We start from the raw sequence: 21827 nt of genomic DNA on the forward strand, positions 1-21827 counted from the left end.
AGCATTATTAAACTAGAAAAAAATTTTCAAAGTTATTTGTAGTTATTTTATATAATTAACACAAAAATTTGATTTCATTTAAGCTGTTTACAATATTTTCGAAAAATCAAATTCTTAATAAATTTTTCAAATTTTTTATTCGAAAAAAATCAAAATTAAATTCGAATTTTTTAAATATTTGAAAAAAGTTAACATTTTTAAAGAAGAATAGTTTTTAAATGTTTCTAAATTATTTTATTTATAAATAAAATTCATACTTTATTGAAATTTCTTCCATATTTTTATATACGAATTTAAAATATACTTCGTAAAATCCAATTTTTTATGTTTTTTCATGTTAACAGATTTAAACAATTGTTTCAGCAATGTTCGAAAATTTTCAAAATTAAGTTCGAATTTCCGAAAATCCTAAAAATAATAAATTTTTTCAAATATATGAAAAAATTTAAATGTTTCTAAATTATTTTATATATACATAAAATAATTTTAGTTTGATAAATTTCTTCAATATTTGAATGTTCGAATTTAGAAAATACTTCGTTAAATCTGATTTTTTTAAAAAATTATATGTTCTTTCATGTTAATAGATTTAAACAATTGTTTTAGCAATGTTCGAAAAATTTCGAAATTATGTTCAAATTTTGCCAAATCTTGAAAATAACTCAAAATTAGAGATCAAACTAAATTTTAAAATATTTAAAAAATGTTGGAAATGCTCATGTTTACAAAACAAAATTTAGTATATGTTTAAGGAATATTCGAAAACAATCAAAATTAAGTTCGAAATTTCAAATATTATAAACTTGTTAAAGAAGAATATTTTTAAAATGTTTCGTAACAATTTAATTTACAAATAAAATCAATAATTTATTGAAATTTTTTGCATGTTCGAATTTAGAAAATTCTTGGTTAAATCTAAATTTTTAAAAAAATTTATGTTTTTCATGTTAATAGATTGAAAATAACACAAAATTAGGAATCAGATGTTCGGTTGTAGAAAATTCGAATTCTAAAAACCTAAATAATATATTTTTATTGACAATTCTTCAATATGTTTATATTCGAACGTAGAAAATTCTTTGTAAAATCTTAAATTTAAAAAAAATATTATGTTTTCTGCGTTAATAGATATAAAAATTTGTTTTAGCAATGTTCAAAATATTATGTATATTTTTTCATTCTCAAAAAATAAATTATATTGAAATTTTTTCAAAAAAAAATCTTAATTTTGCAAAAATTATTTTTTTTTATTTTAATAGCTTTAAATAATTGTTTAAACAATGTTCGAAAAAATAGAAAATAAATTTGATTTTTCGAAAATGTTGAAAATTGTTAATAGATAATAAACTCAAAAATTATATTTAATAATATTTTCATATTCGAATTAAAATTGTTTTTGCAATATTCGACAAAATTCAAAATTATGTTTGAATAAAATTATGTTTGAAAAATAATATCAAAAAGAATATTTTTAAAATTGTTCTGAAATACTTTCAATTACCAACTCAAAAATTATGAAAATCGGCAACAAATATTCCCTTTTATTTCGAATCAATCGCCTAAACTTACTTTAATTTCAGAGACCACTATTATAAATAAAAAACCAAAATAAATATTTTAACTTAAACTCTTTGATGATGACAGTACAGAATATTTATTTATATATTTTTTTTTTATGCTACATTGCACTAGCACCAATTCAAAAGCATCATTATTTGCAAAATATTTCAAGTTGAAAAGCTTAAATTATAATAATAACACAATATAAAACAAGTAAGAGAGCTATATTCGGCTGTGCCGAATCTTAAATACCCTTCACCAAATTATACTTTAAAATAAAAATTTTAAATATTTTTAGGTAAACACATATTCAATTTTATTTTTCCAATTTTTTGGAATTTTTTCTCGAAATTGTTTTTTAATTTTTTTTAAAATTTAGTGAAAAAAAATTTGGGTTAAAAAATATTTTTTCGATTGTAGGTCCAACTTACTATGGTCTTATATACGTCGTTGCAAAGGTCTTTGAAATATCTATCATTAGATATCCATAATACAGATATAGGTCAAAATCTTGTGTAGAACAACATTTTCTGTAGAAAATCTTGTCTATAACAATATTTTCTGTAGAAAATCTTGTCTATAACAATATTTTCTGTAAAAAATCTTGTGTAGAACAATATTTTCTGTAGAAAATCTTGTGTAGAACAACATTTTCTGTAGAAAATCTTGTGTAGAACAACATTTTCTGTAGAAAATCTTGTGTAGAACAACATTTTCTATAGAAAATCTTGTGTAGACCAACATTTTCTATAGAAAATCTTGTGTAGAACAACATTTTCTATAGAAAATCTTGTGTAGAACAACATTTTCTATAGAAAATCTTGTGTAGAACAACATTTTCTATAGAAAATCTTGTGTAGAACAACATTTTCTATAGAAAATCTTGTGTAGAACAACATTTTCTATAGAAAATCTTGTGTAGAACAACATTTTCTATAGAAAATCTTGTGTAGAACAACATTTTCTATAGAAAATCTTGTGTAGAACAACATTTTCTATAGAAAATCTTGTGTAGAACAACATTTTCTATAGAAAATCTTGTGTAGAACAACATTTTCTATAGAAAATCTTGTGTAGAACAACATTTTCTATAGAAAATCTTGTGTAGAACAACATTTTCTATAGAAAATCTTGTGTAGAACAACATTTTCTATAGAAAATCTTGTGTAGAACAACATTTTCTATAGAAAATCTTGTGTAGAACAACATTTTCTATAGAAAATCTTGTGTAGAACAACATTTTCTATAGAAAATCTTGTGTAGAACAACATTTTCTATAGAAAATCTTGTGTAGAACAACATTTTCTATAGAAAATCTTGTGTAGAACAACATTTTCTATAGAAAATCTTGTGTAGAACAACATTTTCTATAGAAAATCTTGTGTAGAACAACATTTTCTATAGAAAATCTTGTGTAGAACAACATTTTCTATAGAAAATCTTGTGTAGAACAACATTTTCTATAGAAAATCTTGTGTAGAACAACATTTTCTATAGAAAATCTTGTGTAGAACAACATTTTCTATAGAAAATCTTGTGTAGAACAACATTTTCTATAGAAAATCTTGTGTAGAACAACATTTTCTATAGAAAATCTTGTGTAGAACAACATTTTCTATAGAAAATCTTGTGTAGAACAATATTTTCTATAGAAAATCTTGTGTAGAACAATATTTTCTATAGAAAATCTTGTGTAGAACAATATTTTCTATAGAAAATCTTGTGTAGAACAATATTTTCTATAGAAAATCTTATGTAGAACAACATTTTCTATAGAAAATCTTGTGTAGAACAATATTTTCTATAGAAAATCTTGTGTAGAACAATATTTTCTATAGAAAATATTTTCTGTAGAAAATCTTGAGTATAACAATATTTTCTATAGAAGATCTTGTGTATGACGATATTTTCTATAGAAAATCTTGTGTAGAACAATATTTTCTATAGAAAATCTTGTGTAGAACAATATTTTCTATAGAAAATCTTGTGTATAACAATATTTTCTATAGAAAATCTTGTGTATGACGATTTTTTCTATAGAAAATCTTGCGTAGGACAACATTTTCTGTAGAAAATCTTGAGTATAACAATATTTTCTATAGAAAATCTTGTGTATGACGATATTTTCTATAGAAAATCTGGTATAGAACAATATTTTCTATAGAAAATCTTGCGTAGAACAATATTTTCTATAGAAGATCTTGTGTATGACGATATTTTCTATAGAAAATCTTGTGTAGAACAATATTTTCTATAGAAAATATTTTCTGTAGAAAATCTTGAGTATAACAATATTTTCTATAGAAGATCTTGTGTATGACGATATTTTCTATAGAAAATCTTGTGTAGAACAATATTTTCTATAGAAAATCTTGTGTAGAACAATATTTTCTATAGAAAATCTTGTGTATAACAATATTTTCTATAGAAAATCTTGTGTATGACGATTTTTTCTATAGAAAATCTTGCGTAGGACAACATTTTCTGTAGAAAATCTTGAGTATAACAATATTTTCTATAGAAAATCTTGTGTATGACGATATTTTCTATAGAAAATCTGGTATAGAACAATATTTTCTATAGAAAATCTTGCGTAGAACAATATTTTCTATAGAAGATCTTGTGTATGACGATATTTTCTATAGAAAATCTGGTATAGAACAATATTTTCTATAGAAAATCTTGAGTATAACAATATTTTCTATAGAAGATCTTGTGTATGACGATATTTTCTATAGAAAATCTTGTGTAGAACAATATTTTCTATAAAAAATCTTATGTAGAACAACATTTTCTATAGAAAATCTTGTGTAGAACAATATTTTCTATAGAAAATATTTTCTGTAGAAAATCTTGAGTATAACAATATTTTCTATAGAAGATCTTGTGTATGACGATATTTTCTATAGAAAATCTTGTGTAGAACAATATTTTCTATAGAAAATCTTGTGTAGAACAATATTTTCTATAGAAAATCTTATGTAGAACAACATTTTCTATAGAAAATCTTGTGTAGAACAATATTTTCTATAGAAAATATTTTCTGTAGAAAATCTTGAGTATAACAATATTTTCTATAGAAGATCTTGTGTATGACGGTATTTTCTATAGAAAATCTTGTGTAGAACAATATTTTCTTGTGTAGAACAATATTTTCTATAGAAAATCTTGTGTAGAACAATATTTTCTGTAGAAAATCTTGAGTATAACAATATTTGCTATAGAAAATCTTGAGTATAACTATATTTTCTATAGAAAATCTTGTGTATGACGATTTTTTCTATAGAAAATCTTGTGTAGGACAACATTTTCTGTAGAAAATCTTGAGTATAACAATATTTTCTATAGAAAATCTTGTGTATGACGATATTTTCTATAGAAAATCTGGTATAGAACAATATTTTCTATAGAAAATCTTGCGTAGAACAATATTTTCTATAGAAAATCTTGTGTAGAACAATATTTTCTATAGAAAATCTTGCGTAGAACAATATTTTCTATAGAAAATCTTGCGTAGAACAATATTTTCTATAAACAATCTTGTGTATAACAATATTTGCTGTAGAAAATCTTAAGTATAACTATATTTTCTGTTGAAAATCTTGAGTGTAACATTTTTCTATAGAAAATAAAATAATTTTCTATAGAAAATCTTGTCTATAACTATATTTTTTGGACATGTTGTGTATAACAGAATTTTTTCTATAGAAAATCGTATGAAAAACAGCATTTTCTTTAAAAATCTTGTCTATTATAACAGCATTTTCTATAGAAAATCTCGTATTCAACAGCACTTTCTATAGACAATTTTGTGATAACAGATGACTGTTTACAACATAAAGCTACAGTAATATTAAAATTTTAAGTACTCTGGTGATGAAGAAAGTAATTTTTTAATACTATTTTAATACGGAACAAAAATATAATTTTCCATCCCAGTATATAAGATTAAAATTAAATCTTAAAATAGGAGAACACATATGGAACCGTAACAGCAAATCCAATATAGAATCGTTTACATAATCTGTTGAAATTTCATAAAATTTTATAGAAATTGCAAACGGAATGACAAACTTAAATATACATATGTTATAGCCTTGCCACTTATGATGAAGGGTATTAAAAGAATTAAACACAACAATCGAACAAAAAGCTTTTTCTGAAATGTTTGTTATTTACTTTCATGTTTAAAAACGGCTAAAAAAATAGAATAACAATATGGGAGTCAAGGCGAATTGTTTAGACAAGTGAACTGTCAATTCACTTGTGATTGTTGTGGCGAAAAATACAACAAACCCAAAAGCAAAAACAACAACAGGCAACTTTGACAGTTCGACTATCTTTTAACAAAAACAAAGTACATGTTGTTTTTGTACATGTTGTAGTTCTGTCGTCACATTCTATAGATTCGCCTTGCTGGGAGTGGTTGTGTTGCTCAATTATTTGTTGACAATAGCAACAAACAACAACAAAAATAAAATAAGCGCAAAAGCAACGTGCTCAAACAACGTGGTTGTTGTTTTTGTACAATATGTGTTCTGTGCAGTGTTACCATATGTCAAGTTTTCCCTTTTTAGCAAGGTTTTTGAGACGCAAAAAGTTTTATTTTTAAAAAAATATTTTTTTTGGAATATTGATATCAATAAGTTGAACCGATGATTTCAAAATGATAGTCCCCAAATTCATTCACTAAATGGGGAGATTGATTTGAATATATTGAAAGTGTCTCCAGCACTAAATTCACATAAATTATCTCAGTTTGATTACATATATGTACGAATTGGGTTTTGTAATTTTAGTATGTACTTAGAAATAAAAAGTTTTCTTCAAAAAACATATAGCAACACTGGTTCTGTGTACGCGTGAGAGAGTTGCTCTTTTGAGAACACATTATAAAAAGCTCTCTCTCAAGGCGAATTTATATACTAGGTGGTGTTGATAGCACAGCTGATTAATGCTGTTTGAGCTGTCAATTATCCTGTGATTGTTGCGGCGAATGCTACAACAAACGTAAAAGTAACACAAACAACAGGCAAACTTTGACAGCTTAAACCACATAAACAAAAACAAATTGCAAGTGGTTTTTGTAAATGTTGTACTTGTTGTAGAATCGACACCACCTGGTATATAAATTCGCATTGCTGAAGATTGACAAAAAAACACATACATACATACATACAAATAAAGATTTGTTTGTTATTATACATATATTTGCATGACGTCATGGAAAACAATAACAAATTACATTGTGTTTTGGTTTTTTTGGTTATATCTCAGCCCAGGTCCAACTTACTATGGTTTTATATACGTCGATGCAAAGGTCTCTGAAATATCTATCATTAGATATCCATATTGTCTATATGAATGACTTAGTAATCCAGATATAGGTCAAAAATAGGTAAAAAATCGAGGTTGTCCACGATATTTTCTATAGAAAATCTTGTGTAGAACAATATTTTCTATAGAAAATATTTTCTGTAGAAAATCTTGAGTATAACAATATTTTCTATAGAAGATCTTGTGTATGACGATATTTTCTATAGAAAATCTTGTGTAGAACAATATTTTCTATAGAAAATCTTGTGTAGAACAATATTTTCTATAGAAAATCTTGTGTATAACAATATTTTCTATAGAAAATCTTGTGTATGACGATTTTTTCTATAGAAAATCTTGCGTAGGACAACATTTTCTGTAGAAAATCTTGAGTATAACAATATTTTCTATAGAAAATCTTGTGTATGACGATATTTTCTATAGAAAATCTGGTATAGAACAATATTTTCTATAGAAAATCTTGCGTAGAACAATATTTTCTATAGAAGATCTTGTGTATGACGATATTTTCTATAGAAAATCTGGTATAGAACAATATTTTCTATAGAAAATCTTGAGTATAACAATATTTTCTATAGAAGATCTTGTGTATGACGATATTTTCTATAGAAAATCTTGTGTAGAACAATATTTTCTATAAAAAATCTTATGTAGAACAACATTTTCTATAGAAAATCTTGTGTAGAACAATATTTTCTATAGAAAATATTTTCTGTAGAAAATCTTGAGTATAACAATATTTTCTATAGAAGATCTTGTGTATGACGATATTTTCTATAGAAAATCTTGTGTAGAACAATATTTTCTATAGAAAATCTTGTGTAGAACAATATTTTCTATAGAAAATCTTATGTAGAACAACATTTTCTATAGAAAATCTTGTGTAGAACAATATTTTCTATAGAAAATATTTTCTGTAGAAAATCTTGAGTATAACAATATTTTCTATAGAAGATCTTGTGTATGACGGTATTTTCTATAGAAAATCTTGTGTAGAACAATATTTTCTTGTGTAGAACAATATTTTCTATAGAAAATCTTGTGTAGAACAATATTTTCTGTAGAAAATCTTGAGTATAACAATATTTGCTATAGAAAATCTTGAGTATAACTATATTTTCTATAGAAAATCTTGTGTATGACGATTTTTTCTATAGAAAATCTTGTGTAGGACAACATTTTCTGTAGAAAATCTTGAGTATAACAATATTTTCTATAGAAAATCTTGTGTATGACGATATTTTCTATAGAAAATCTGGTATAGAACAATATTTTCTATAGAAAATCTTGCGTAGAACAATATTTTCTATAGAAAATCTTGTGTAGAACAATATTTTCTATAGAAAATCTTGCGTAGAACAATATTTTCTATAGAAAATCTTGCGTAGAACAATATTTTCTATAAACAATCTTGTGTATAACAATATTTGCTGTAGAAAATCTTAAGTATAACTATATTTTCTGTTGAAAATCTTGAGTGTAACATTTTTCTATAGAAAATAAAATAATTTTCTATAGAAAATCTTGTCTATAACTATATTTTTTGGACATGTTGTGTATAACAGAATTTTTTCTATAGAAAATCGTATGAAAAACAGCATTTTCTTTAAAAATCTTGTCTATTATAACAGCATTTTCTATAGAAAATCTCGTATTCAACAGCACTTTCTATAGACAATTTTGTGATAACAGATGACTGTTTACAACATAAAGCTACAGTAATATTAAAATTTTAAGTACTCTGGTGATGAAGAAAGTAATTTTTTAATACTATTTTAATACGGAACAAAAATATAATTTTCCATCCCAGTATATAAGATTAAAATTAAATCTTAAAATAGGAGAACACATATGGAACCGTAACAGCAAATCCAATATAGAATCGTTTACATAATCTGTTGAAATTTCATAAAATTTTATAGAAATTGCAAACGGAATGACAAACTTAAATATACATATGTTATAGCCTTGCCACTTATGATGAAGGGTATTAAAAGAATTAAACACAACAATCGAACAAAAAGCTTTTTCTGAAATGTTTGTTATTTACTTTCATGTTTAAAAACGGCTAAAAAAATAGAATAACAATATGGGAGTCAAGGCGAATTGTTTAGACAAGTGAACTGTCAATTCACTTGTGATTGTTGTGGCGAAAAATACAACAAACCCAAAAGCAAAAACAACAACAGGCAACTTTGACAGTTCGACTATCTTTTAACAAAAACAAAGTACATGTTGTTTTTGTACATGTTGTAGTTCTGTCGTCACATTCTATAGATTCGCCTTGCTGGGAGTGGTTGTGTTGCTCAATTATTTGTTGACAATAGCAACAAACAACAACAAAAATAAAATAAGCGCAAAAGCAACGTGCTCAAACAACGTGGTTGTTGTTTTTGTACAATATGTGTTCTGTGCAGTGTTACCATATGTCAAGTTTTCCCTTTTTAGCAAGGTTTTTGAGACGCAAAAAGTTTTATTTTTAAAAAAATATTTTTTTTGGAATATTGATATCAATAAGTTGAACCGATGATTTCAAAATGATAGTCCCCAAATTCATTCACTAAATGGGGAGATTGATTTGAATATATTGAAAGTGTCTCCAGCACTAAATTCACATAAATTATCTCAGTTTGATTACATATATGTACGAATTGGGTTTTGTAATTTTAGTATGTACTTAGAAATAAAAAGTTTTCTTCAAAAAACATATAGCAACACTGGTTCTGTGTACGCGTGAGAGAGTTGCTCTTTTGAGAACACATTATAAAAAGCTCTCTCTCAAGGCGAATTTATATACTAGGTGGTGTTGATAGCACAGCTGATTAATGCTGTTTGAGCTGTCAATTATCCTGTGATTGTTGCGGCGAATGCTACAACAAACGTAAAAGTAACACAAACAACAGGCAAACTTTGACAGCTTAAACCACATAAACAAAAACAAATTGCAAGTGGTTTTTGTAAATGTTGTACTTGTTGTAGAATCGACACCACCTGGTATATAAATTCGCATTGCTGAAGATTGACAAAAAAACACATACATACATACATACAAATAAAGATTTGTTTGTTATTATACATATATTTGCATGACGTCATGGAAAACAATAACAAATTACATTGTGTTTTGGTTTTTTTGGTTATATCTCAGCCCAGGTCCAACTTACTATGGTTTTATATACGTCGATGCAAAGGTCTCTGAAATATCTATCATTAGATATCCATATTGTCTATATGAATGACTTAGTAATCCAGATATAGGTCAAAAATAGGTAAAAAATCGAGGTTGTCCTGGTTTTTTCCTTATATCTCAGCCATTTGTGGACCGATTTTCTCGATTTTAAATAGCAACCGAGCCGGAAGAATTCCGGAGATATTGATATATGAATCATGTATGTATGTTATTTGGGGGCTTCGGAAAGTTGATTTCAACACACAGACGGACAGACGGACATGGCTATATCGATTCCGCTATCTATAACGATCCAGAATATATATACTTTATGGGGTCGCAAATGAAAAATGTGGAAATTACAAACGGAATGACAAACTTATATATACCCTTGCCACTCATGGTGAAGGGTATAAAAAGAAACGATAACATTTTTTTAACATTTTGTTAAGAACATAAAGTAAAATCACCCTCTAAATCTGTGAGGTAGATAAATTCAAATATACACTTTTTTCAGTTGCAAAATAAATAAATAAATAAAATACAATTTGACAAGCCACTTGAAAAATGTTAAATCGGTTCAAAATACCAAACAATGTAACGTACCAAAAGGTATTATACTCCAAATCCAATTTGCGAACAGACAGCAATGAAAAATAATACAATAATAACAACAAAAATACTTAAGTTGCAACAAATTGTGGCAAAATACAATTCTAAGAGGGTTTCATAATAAAACAAGTATGAGAGCTTTTGTTGGCAGTGCCGAATCTTCTATGCCTTTCACCAAATTATCTTTTAAGATAAAGATTTTAAATAATTTTAGGTAAACAAAATTTAAAAAAAAAATTTAAAAAATTTTTTTTTAATTAAAAAAAAAATTAATTTTTTAGTGAAACAAATTTTATGCAAAAAATTGTTTTCTTCAAATTTAGTGAAATAAATTTTATGACAAAAAAATATTTTTGGGTAAAAAAAGTTCGGGTTAAAAAATATTTTTCCGGATTTTGACCCATTGTAGGTCCGACTTACTATAAAGTTATATACGTCGCTGAAAAGGTCTTTGAAATACCTATCATTAGACATCCATATTGTCTATACTAAAGAGTTAGTAATCCAGATATAGATCAAAAATAGTTCTAATCGAGGTTGTTTTGGTTTTTCCCTTATATCTCAGCCATTTGTGGACCGATTTTCTCGATTTTTAATAGTAACCGAACCGAGACTATAGCGGATATATTGATGTATGAATCATGTACGTAAGATATTTGGGATCAACGAAAAGTTGATTTCAACATACAAGCAGAGAGACGAACCTGGCTATATCGACTCCACTATCTATAACGATCCAGAATATATACTATATGGGGTCGCAAAAATGTAGAAGTCATTAACTTTTTCCCTTTTCAATACTTTGCAACATCTTTCAAATAATTATACTCATTAATCATCATCTACAACCAGTTGCATACATCAAAGTAATTTATTTAAATGTTCTTAAGCTTTTAAAACAAAAATATTTATTTTATCATTAATTGTGTTAATTTCTTGGCATATTATTATTGTTATTGTTAAGCTACAACAATAACAACAAGAAACAGGGCATAATTTTCAAACAATTTTAAAATATTTTTGCTGTTGATTTTTCATACATAATTTGTTAAATACGATTTATATATTTTCTTTGGCCAGGTTTTTTTGTATATTTTTAAATATGCATGAATATACATAATTCTGGCTCGTTCATGACTATGCATGACTGTAAAACGGAAAAAATAATATTTTGTTTTAATTTTATTGTGTTTTTTATTTTGTTAAAATCTCATATTAAACTACCAGCCCATGTGGATTTCGTGGAAAATCTGGTCATATTTGTTGAATGTTTTATGACTCAATTAATTCAATACTGTATGCAAAATGCTGCTGCTCGCAGTTGCCAATGTACAGGGGGATTGAGGAAATAAAAGTTGGTTGAAACATGAAATTTTATGAAAAATTTTTAAAAGAAATTAGTTACAAAAAGTAAGATTTTCGAATATCTAAAAACTTTACATGTTTGGAGGCATATTAAAAGTGTCAATATTTAGATATTTAAACATTTCTTAGATTTCATTAATAGATAAGGATATGGTCTATTAGATACTGGAATAAAATTGCAACCTATTTGTTGAAATCTATTTTTCGAAAATGTTTTGATTTTTTTCAATATTTTCTTAATCGAAATTTCTAAATATTTTATGATTTTTTTCAATATAGTTATTAACTAGTTCCAAATAATTGTTTTAGCTACATATATTCGAAATTAAGTTCGAATTTTCGAAAATTTTTAAAATAGTTCAAATTAAAAACAGAATAATTTTTTTTTCTGGAAATTGCTTCCTTACTCACAATTTTAATATATTTTTGTTTATTTCCATCTACAAAACCAGCACCTTCTATTTTTCATCCCACTGTTCTGCATACATCTGCTTATGACTGTACCATGCGACAATTTTCGCTTTTAATTGTTTGCAATTTATATGTATGAATGAATGGCCAACAACAACAAAAAATCATATAAATTTTATATCACAACAATAATAACAAATAAATAAAATTAAAAGAATTTTTAGGCCAACAAATTGTTTCCTTTATTCCAGTTTTTTTTTCTTTTTTTTTGCTGCTTTAAGTGAATGTGCAACATTCACTTTGTCAACGCAATGAAAGTTCCAAAATATTCGTGCAATCAATGCAATGCAATATAATAAATATCGGTCATGTGTTGAACATATTAACTCAAGTTCAATTTATATTTTTAATAGTTGGTAATTTAAATAATTTCTTTTTATTGCCAACATGCTGTGCTGGCTGTTGTTTATTGAAAATTGTTAACAATTAGCATAAAGGTAGCCAATCAGAGGTAGGAGGAATAAAACAAAATTATAAAATAGTTTTATTTAAATGAGTTTGCAAAGAACATATTAAGGGTCCTCATGTAAACGCTTAAAAGCCTCGCAAACTGTGCATTTTTACACTCTCGCAAATGAAATGTCAAAAAATGTATGGAAATTCGTTTGCACAACTCCGATAAGTTTGCGCGACAATTTAGACTCGCAAACTTGAATTTATTGTGCATTTGATGAATCAGCTGCTTTTGTTTACTTTTATTTATAAGAAATAAAAATCAAATAAAATATAAAAATTTTGTGCATGTGAAAATTGTGTAACTTTGGAACAGAATGATTGTATTAAATGGCATTATGTATGAAAACATTAACCAACAGCTAGAACATAAACAAAGTCCTCCAAACTATGTATACCACCGTTTGTTCCAAAGATTTAACTTTCATTCAACATTTTAAAATTAAAATTTATACAATTTAAAAAAAATTATTAAAGCTTTTGTTGAATTTATGTATTTTTATTTGACAAATATAAATTTTCTATATAAACTTGCACAAAATTGAAAAGGTGGGTTCATGAAACATGTCGCGCAAATTTGCCCATTTGCACAAATGGGAAACTTAAGCGTTTAAATGAGTACCCTTATTGTATGTATTCTTACAATAATTTCAATAATAAATTGGAAAATCTATAAAATGCCGAAAACTATGACAAACCAAGAAAAGTTTGTCAGTTTACAGAATATTTTTTTTACGAAGCAAAATAGACCTAAGGATCATAGAAAATCGATAAATTAAAAACAACCGCAGTGTATTCTTTACTCAATTTATAATTTCAAACAAATACAAATTTGGTAATTTATGTTTGTTATACCCTACACCACCATAGTGGGGAGGGTATTATGCGTTGTGCAGATGTTTATAACGCCCAAAAATATTAGTCGCAATTTTGAAGATATTTCGATGAAATTTGGTACATATTATTTTTTTGGCTCAAGGACCAAGCCTATTGAAACTGACTGAAATCGGTACATTATTTCACCTAGCCCACATACAAATGTCCTCCCGAAATTGGACTTTATCGGTCATATATGTTTAATTTATATACAGTGGTGGCCACCAATTTAAGACAAATACTTGAATTTTTTTCATCAACTGAATTTTAAGTGCGATAGAGCCAAAATAAAAGGACCTCTAAGGGTATGAAATTTATTATTAATGTTTCTAGTTTCTGAAAAATGTTTGGAAAAATCGGTAAAACATATATGGACAAAGATATGTGCAAATACGTTGACCCACCTCAGCGAACATCCGCTGTTAATAACATGATATGACCGAAACTAATGGAACTAAAAATACGAAATTTGGTCCGAATATTTTATAATAATAAAATTATAATGATATGTTTGTTTATTTAAAAAAAAAAATTTTTGGTCAAGCTGTAGAAAAATTTTATGTGTTTGTAGTGAATATGTATGAATTGACACAGTCGAATAAAACACACTTGTATGTTAAAACAGTCCTCATGAATACATATTTGTGGAAATATTTGAAAAAATAATTGACAATTACATGGAATTTAGCAAACAATTTTTGTCTTAAATTCCTGGCCACCACTGTATGTATCTCCACAAATTCCGCTCCAAATAAGATTTATATACACAAAATTCAAGTCACCAAATTTTGTTACGATCGGTCCATAATTAGTCATAGCCCCCATATAGACCCGCTTCCGAAAATCACTATAACGTGCATAAATCGCTTAAAAATGTTGGTATAAACACAAAATTCAACATAGTTAACTTTAATATAGACATAAATCACTCGACCTAATTTCATGGTGACCGGTCCATAATTGGTCATAGCTCCCATATAAGGCCCACTTTTAAAAGAAAAATGTTTTTGCTCATTTACTTGGTGTAGGGTATTATATGGTTGTGCTTGACCGACCATACTTTCTTACTTGTTTTTTGCTTCGAAAATGTGGAATTTTGTGCTAAGTTTTGGGAAGTTATCCCATACATCTTTAATTTGAAAAACAAGTATGAGAGCTAAACTCGGCCATGCCGGATCTTATGTACCCTTAACCAAATTATACATTAAAATAAAAAAATTAAATATTTTTATGTATACAAAATTAAAAAAAAATATATTTTAATAAAAAAAAAATTATTTATTTATGAAAAAAATGTTTGTCAAAAAAAAATTTGGTTTAAAACTATTTTTCCCGATTTTGACCCATTGTCCTTATGTACGCCGTTATAAAGATCTATATTAGTGACTTAGTAACTCAGAAATAGTTAAAAATCTAATTTGTCCTGGTTTTTTCCTTATATCTAAGCCATTTGTGGGCCGATTGTCCCGATTTTAAATAGCAACCGACCGGGAAAATATTGATGTATGAATGAAAAAATTAAATATTTTTCAAACAAAAAACCTATCGTCACTTGATATGCCAAGGGGCGTAATAACCTAAAAATTCAAAATTGAGTTTTTAATGGATATTGGTGCAGCGCATCAAGGCTCACGTCTTCACAAATTTTTAGCTTTCAATTTTTAAAAACAACGACTTAATTGAAGAAAGAAAATCATATTTGTAGATGAAGATATGGCTTGAGTTTATGTTTCCTTTTTACTGGAGAATGCTATTGAAATAAATTGTAATACAACTGTAATTCAATTGCTTGAATATAATTCAAGGCTTGAATTACACTTGCTTTCAGTCACTTGTATTCCAGTCAAAGTTCTTATATATATATATACTCTTGCCACTCATGGTGATGTGTATAAAATGCCCCTGAAGCTCACCGATTGCTCACCAAAACTTAAGGTGAATGTGTCCCATCGGTTTCAACGTACGAGACATGGTTTGTGCGGTTCAGAAGTGCTGATTTTCACACGGAAGACAAAGATCAACCAGAACTTGCAAAACCAAACGAATTGAAACCGAGAGACCTCGAAAGACGATTTTGCATGTCCGAAATGCAGCTTGAGCTCAATCATTTTTGCACCGAATAATTAATTGCGATGAAAAATGGATATATTACAATAATCCGAAGCGAACCGAATCGAACCGAATCGACACCAAAGCCAAATATCCATGGCGCTAAGGATCGTATCTATTATGAGCTGTTGAAATCTGACCAGAAAATCACAGAGAACCTGTACCGAACTCAACTTATTCGTAAGAAGAGATCAGAATCTGCGGCCAGACATGAAACCGTAATATTTCATCATAACAACGCTCGGCCACATGTTGCAATACTTGTTAAAAGTATTTAGAATAAAGTGGTTGGGAAGTTTTGCAACGCCCACTTTATAGTCCAGACCGTGGTTCGTCCGACTACTATTTATTTCGACCAATGCAGAACGCTCTCTCTGGGATACGCTTCACTTTGGAACAGAGTATCCTATATAATCTAGATTCGTTCTTGGACTCAAAAGATGAGCAGTTCTTTTGGCACGGAATTCATATGTTGCCAGAAAGATGGGAACATTTCATAGTTGAAAATAGTCAATCCTATGAATTAATTTATATTGTACAAATGTTTCAAAAAAAAGCTTAAAATTTGAAAAAATCCCGCATTTTTAAGTTATACACCTAATATCACCGCATTTCATGCCTTAACAGTGAAAAATTACAGATATATTCGCGTTTAATATATTTTGCAGATATGAAGTTTATATAGGATCTACGTACATAGATAGCTATGGCCTATTATGGAGCCTATTGTAGTTGAATTTCACATCAATAACGATTTTATGGCTGTTACTATGGTCAAATATGGGCCGATATTAACGAAATCCATAAGATAAAATATAACTGATATGCGTACAATTTATAGGACCAATGACCAATTATGAGCCCATCCTCATAGAACTCTGTACAACGATTTTCATGTATATGGTAATTATTTATGTGAAATTTTTACCTATAACCGCATTTTTAAGAGATTTATGAGTATTTAAGCGATTTTCGGAAGAGGACTTTATATGGATGGGGTCTATGGTTAAATATGGGTCGATCCAAAAATTATATTGTATTGCAGTTCCTTTTTGCTCGGAACTCATTTTTGTTGAATTTTCTTTGGATACGCCTATTCTATAGGCCATATGACTATATCCGGAAAGATATTTATATGGATGCTAGGAGAAATCATCAATCATACCAAACTGCTTAGAAAAATTATAAACATTATGGTGTAAATTTTATAAATGTCTCTTATGTATTTTTGACATGAGAGTGTTTTATACAGACAGACGGACATAGCACAATCGACTTAGAATTTCATAAGGCTCAATAATATATATACTTTTTTGGGTCTTAAATAAATACGTCTCAATGTTACACATGGAATGGCAAGCTTACTTTCACCACTTTTCTTGGTGAATGTAAAACTTAATGGCTTTCATTTCTATAAAAGTCAATGAAATCTAAGAAGGAAGAAATCTATACATTATAAGTCCAAAGAATAAAGACTTTTATACGACATACATATTTAATGAGAAAATATATTCATCAATTTAAATAAATATTTGTTTATTTTCTTAATTGAATATGACAAAAATATGTTTAAGAAATTCCCTTATTTGAAATTGTTTCGCCACTTTAAAATAACGTTAACATTAGTGCATCCATAAACATATCAAACAACACTATACGATCCATTTCCTGTTGATTTAACCCAAAAACAAAAAATAATGACTTGAGTGAGCAACATGAAACTGCAAATGAATTCCCCAAAAAGAAATTTATCAACTTAATACGAATATGTTTATTTACTTTCAACAACACTGCATAACGTTAATTAATCTTAACCCATTTTTAACAAAAAAGAACTGATTTCTTTCAACAAAAAAAAAATAATAATAAAAAGAACAAGGCTAAAGAAATAATTCACAGGGAAAATATAAATAAATCCAACTCATAAATCAAGAAAATTCAAAATAAAAGAAAACAAGTGAACAAGTGTTGTGGAACTTATTTTACTTACTTATATGTAGACATTTGTATGTAGGTAAGTACAAAAATATATAATATTTTGACCCACTTACCTGGTAATGACAAAACACCATTCAAAGCCAAGGTGGCGAACAATACTGCCATAAATAATTTCATTTTTATGCTGTTGATTTTTATTTTTTGGTTTTTGTAAATTTAACGAATTCACTCACAATTTTTAAATAATTTATTTATTTTTTGTTTGTTTGTTATTTATTAAATCAGCAAATTAAAAATTCACTAGTTTGTTTGGTTTTTGTTTTAAATATTTGTGTTATTGAATAATAATTCTAGAAATACAATTGGAAATTGGTTTTTATTAATTTTTAGAAAAAAAAACTTAGATTTTTAAATTTTTTATTTTTTCAATATTTTTAAGTTTTGTTTAACTCGTTTAGGTTTTTTTTGTGGTGGTCTTTGCGCGTCTACAGTCTACAAAGGTTTGATTGTGATTATAAAAGTGGTCGCCGGTCACTTTAGAATACAATTAAGCTCGACAGGTTCTGTTGTTTATATTTTGTTAATTTGTTTTTGTTTTTTTTTTGTGCTCTTTGTTGTAGTTCCAACTCAATAAATATGAGAAGTCAAAGCGTACAAGTAGTTTAGGTACTACGTTCGTTCGTTAGTTCTCACTATCAGTAGCTTGAAATCAAATGAGAAATACAAATTCGTTGGGATTCCATATAAATGTTTATGTAGCTATGTCTGTCTATCTATCTAGAGTGGGCTTTTTGTTGTATTTCTACTAGTGAAAATGAGTTGTTGTTTATTATTGCGTTTGAGAGATGATTTTGTAAAGGAATGTATTCAATTAAAAGGGAAATCAAGTTAAATTCATTGATATTTCTTCTAAAAAAAACAATAAAATTTTTAAATATCAACTAAATTTAAATTTTTTTTTATTTTTTTTCGAAATAGTTTTTTAATTGATTTAAAAAAAAAGTTTTTTCAAATTCTTTTTTAAAAATTTATTTAAAAAATTTTTATGGAGAAAAAAAATTCGTGTTAAAAATATATTTCCTGATTGTGCAGTGGGCCACAACTTACATAGCCTTATATACATCGTTAAGGCTACATATAGCCTTATATACATCGTTGCAATGGACTTTGAAATATTTATCATTGGCTACCCATATTGTCTATATTTAATGACTTAGTAATCCAGATATAGATCAAAAATATGCCAAAAATCGAGGTTATTCCGGGTTTTTCCTTATATCTCAGCCATTTGTGGGCCGATTTTAAATAGCAACCGAGGCGGAAGAATTCCCGACATATTGATGTTGAATCATGTATGTGTGTTATTTGGGGGCTACGGAAAGTTGATTTCGACGTACAGACGGACATGTCTATATTGACTTTGCTGTTACGATCCAGATTATGGGGGTAGGGTCAATTATGAACCGATCCTCACAAAAGTTGGTAGAAAGATTTAAGTTCAAATAAAACTTGTTTATATCCAATTTCATCACGATATAAATTATTATAAGACAATTATGAATGTTCAAGTAATTTTCTGTGGGGGACCTTGTATGGGGACTAGCGAAAAATATTGCCCAATTTTCGCCAAACTTTACAGTATAATTTCAGAGTACTTAGAAATAATTTGTGGATATTTTATCATAACTGCCGCATAATCAAAATATTTGTGACTGCTCAAACAGTATTCCGGGGGTTGGGGGGGGTGGTTTCATTTGTATGGGGACTAGGTGAAATCATGGACCAATATTGCCTATTTTCAATACCAAAGAAACCTTATCAACAGAGAGTATTAATTAGTAGCTTCTTTCGTTTGGTCCCTATCGTATTTTTAACAGACGGACGAACATAGCTAGATCGTCTTAGAATCTTATGAGCACCCAGAATATACATACTTTTTGGTTTTACGGCCAATATTTCGATATGGTTTAAACGGAATGACAAAATCAATATACCCCCCATGTTTTTTGATGGTGGGTATACAAATCAAAGTGAAACCATGAAAAGATCTCGAGATAATAAACTTAATATACATTTTTAGGCATATTGGTTAATCGATTTTTATAGTCTTCTATAAATCGTAGAACTTAAATTTTTTGAGAATAGAAAACACTGTTATACTGAAGATTTTCTTAAGAAAATACTGTTATACTGATGGTTTTCTTTATAAAAATCAGCTATACTGAAGATTTTCTATAGAAAATACTGTTATAATGAATATTTTCTTTATAAAAATCTGTTATACTGAAAATTTTCTATAGAAAATACTGTTATAATGAATATTTTCTGTAGAAAAGTGTTGTACTAAAGATTTTCATATTTAAAATACTGTTATACTCAAGATTTTCTGTAGAAAATACTGTTATAATGAAGATTTTTTATAGAAAATATAATTATACTAAAGATTTTCTACTGTTATAATGAATATTTTGTGTAGAAAATATAATTATACTGAAGATTTTCTGTAGAAAATACTGTTATACACAAGATTTTCTATGGAAAATATTGTTATAATGAATATTTTCTGTAGAAAATTGTGTTATACTGAAGATTTTCTATAGAAATTACTGTTATACTGAAGATTTTCTGCAGAAAATACTGTTATACTCAAGATTTTCTATAGAAAATACTGTCATACAGAAGATTTTCTATAGCAGAGACTATTAAACTAAAGTTTTTCTATAGAAAATAGTGTTATACTAAAGAATATACTGTTATACCGAAGATTTTGTATAGAAAATACTATTATGCTGAAGATATTACAAAGCGAATACATAAGATATAACAGGAAATACTTTAGCTATTTTAATGTGACTGAACAATTATTGATTTGTTGTTGAATAAAATATTAAGAAAATTTATACAAATTTTTTTATTATGAAAAAGTACAATATTTTAGAAGGATGGAGTTTTAAAGTGGCATATTTTTGAATCTAATTGAGATATTAGCTTGAAATTTTTTTTGTAACACCAAAAATTATCTTATCTGAACAAAAAAAAAATAGTTCGGAATAAATGTGAAACTCAATAAATATGTAATAAAATCTCTATTTGTTAACCAAACTCAATGAAATGTTCAACGTTTTCTCATTCTTAATAACAAAGTTTTAGAAAAAATTGCCAAAATGAATCGAAAATCCCAAATATGGTATTTTTACATTTTTGCAAATAGGGTACACATTTCCATCGGGGCTGGGAAAACACTTTGGGGATAAATAGGGAACAAATCAAGGTTTTCAGGACTGCTTTCCGTTTTCTGATCTTTATTTATTAACAAAACTCAATGAAATTTTCAAAGTTTTTTTACATTTGTCATTCTAAATAACAAAGTGTAAAAAAACTTGTCAAAAGATCAAATGGAATCCCGCAATTCCTAAAAATTTCAGCGAAAATCCCAAAAATGGTATTTTTTACAATTTTGGGCATAGGGTCCACATTTCCTTTGGGGCTGGGAAAATACTTTGGAGATAAATAGGGAACACTTCAGGGTTTCCAAAGCTGCTTTCCGTTTATTGATCCCAGCTTTGGGATTTTAGAACAAAGCTGGAATTTTGATATAAAAATAGGTCAAATTCCGAAGGAATTAGGGGCGACATATTCGAAAAATAGAACATGTTTTTTATACAAACATGTTCTCCGTAAAGATACCTTACAGAAAAGCATAAAACTGTTATATTTTCTTAAAGAAAGAGTTTTTTTATAAAAAAAAAAATTAGGTGCCTTTTCGCCCAAAAAACAGCACAAATCTAAAGTTTTCTAACTAACAAAAAACTTCCAGTTTTTTCGGTCCAAAAGTACGTCCTATATTTTTAAAAAAGTGGACCAAGGTATGGCTAAAATTTAAGATTTCAATTTTGAAATGCCTTTAATTCAGAAATTATAAGTGATATACAGCATA

General features: G+C 27.3%; 1 protein-coding gene across 1 annotated transcript in view; it reads right to left on the reverse strand.

Annotated features, from left to right (window-relative positions):
• vir-1 (virus-induced RNA 1) overlaps positions 1-18669 on the reverse strand; it is a 125979-nt gene extending 107310 nt beyond the window's left edge. Inside the window, exon 1 of the mRNA XM_065499535.1 lies at positions 18004-18669. Within this exon, the coding sequence (XP_065355607.1) occupies positions 18004-18067 (64 nt within the window). The 5' untranslated portion in view covers positions 18068-18669. The remainder of the gene's footprint in view (positions 1-18003) is intronic.
• Between the last annotated feature and the right edge of the window lie 3158 nt (positions 18670-21827).

Source organism: Calliphora vicina, chromosome 2 (genome assembly GCF_958450345.1).
Source record: "Calliphora vicina chromosome 2, idCalVici1.1, whole genome shotgun sequence".
Taxonomy (NCBI): domain Eukaryota; kingdom Metazoa; phylum Arthropoda; class Insecta; order Diptera; family Calliphoridae; genus Calliphora; species Calliphora vicina.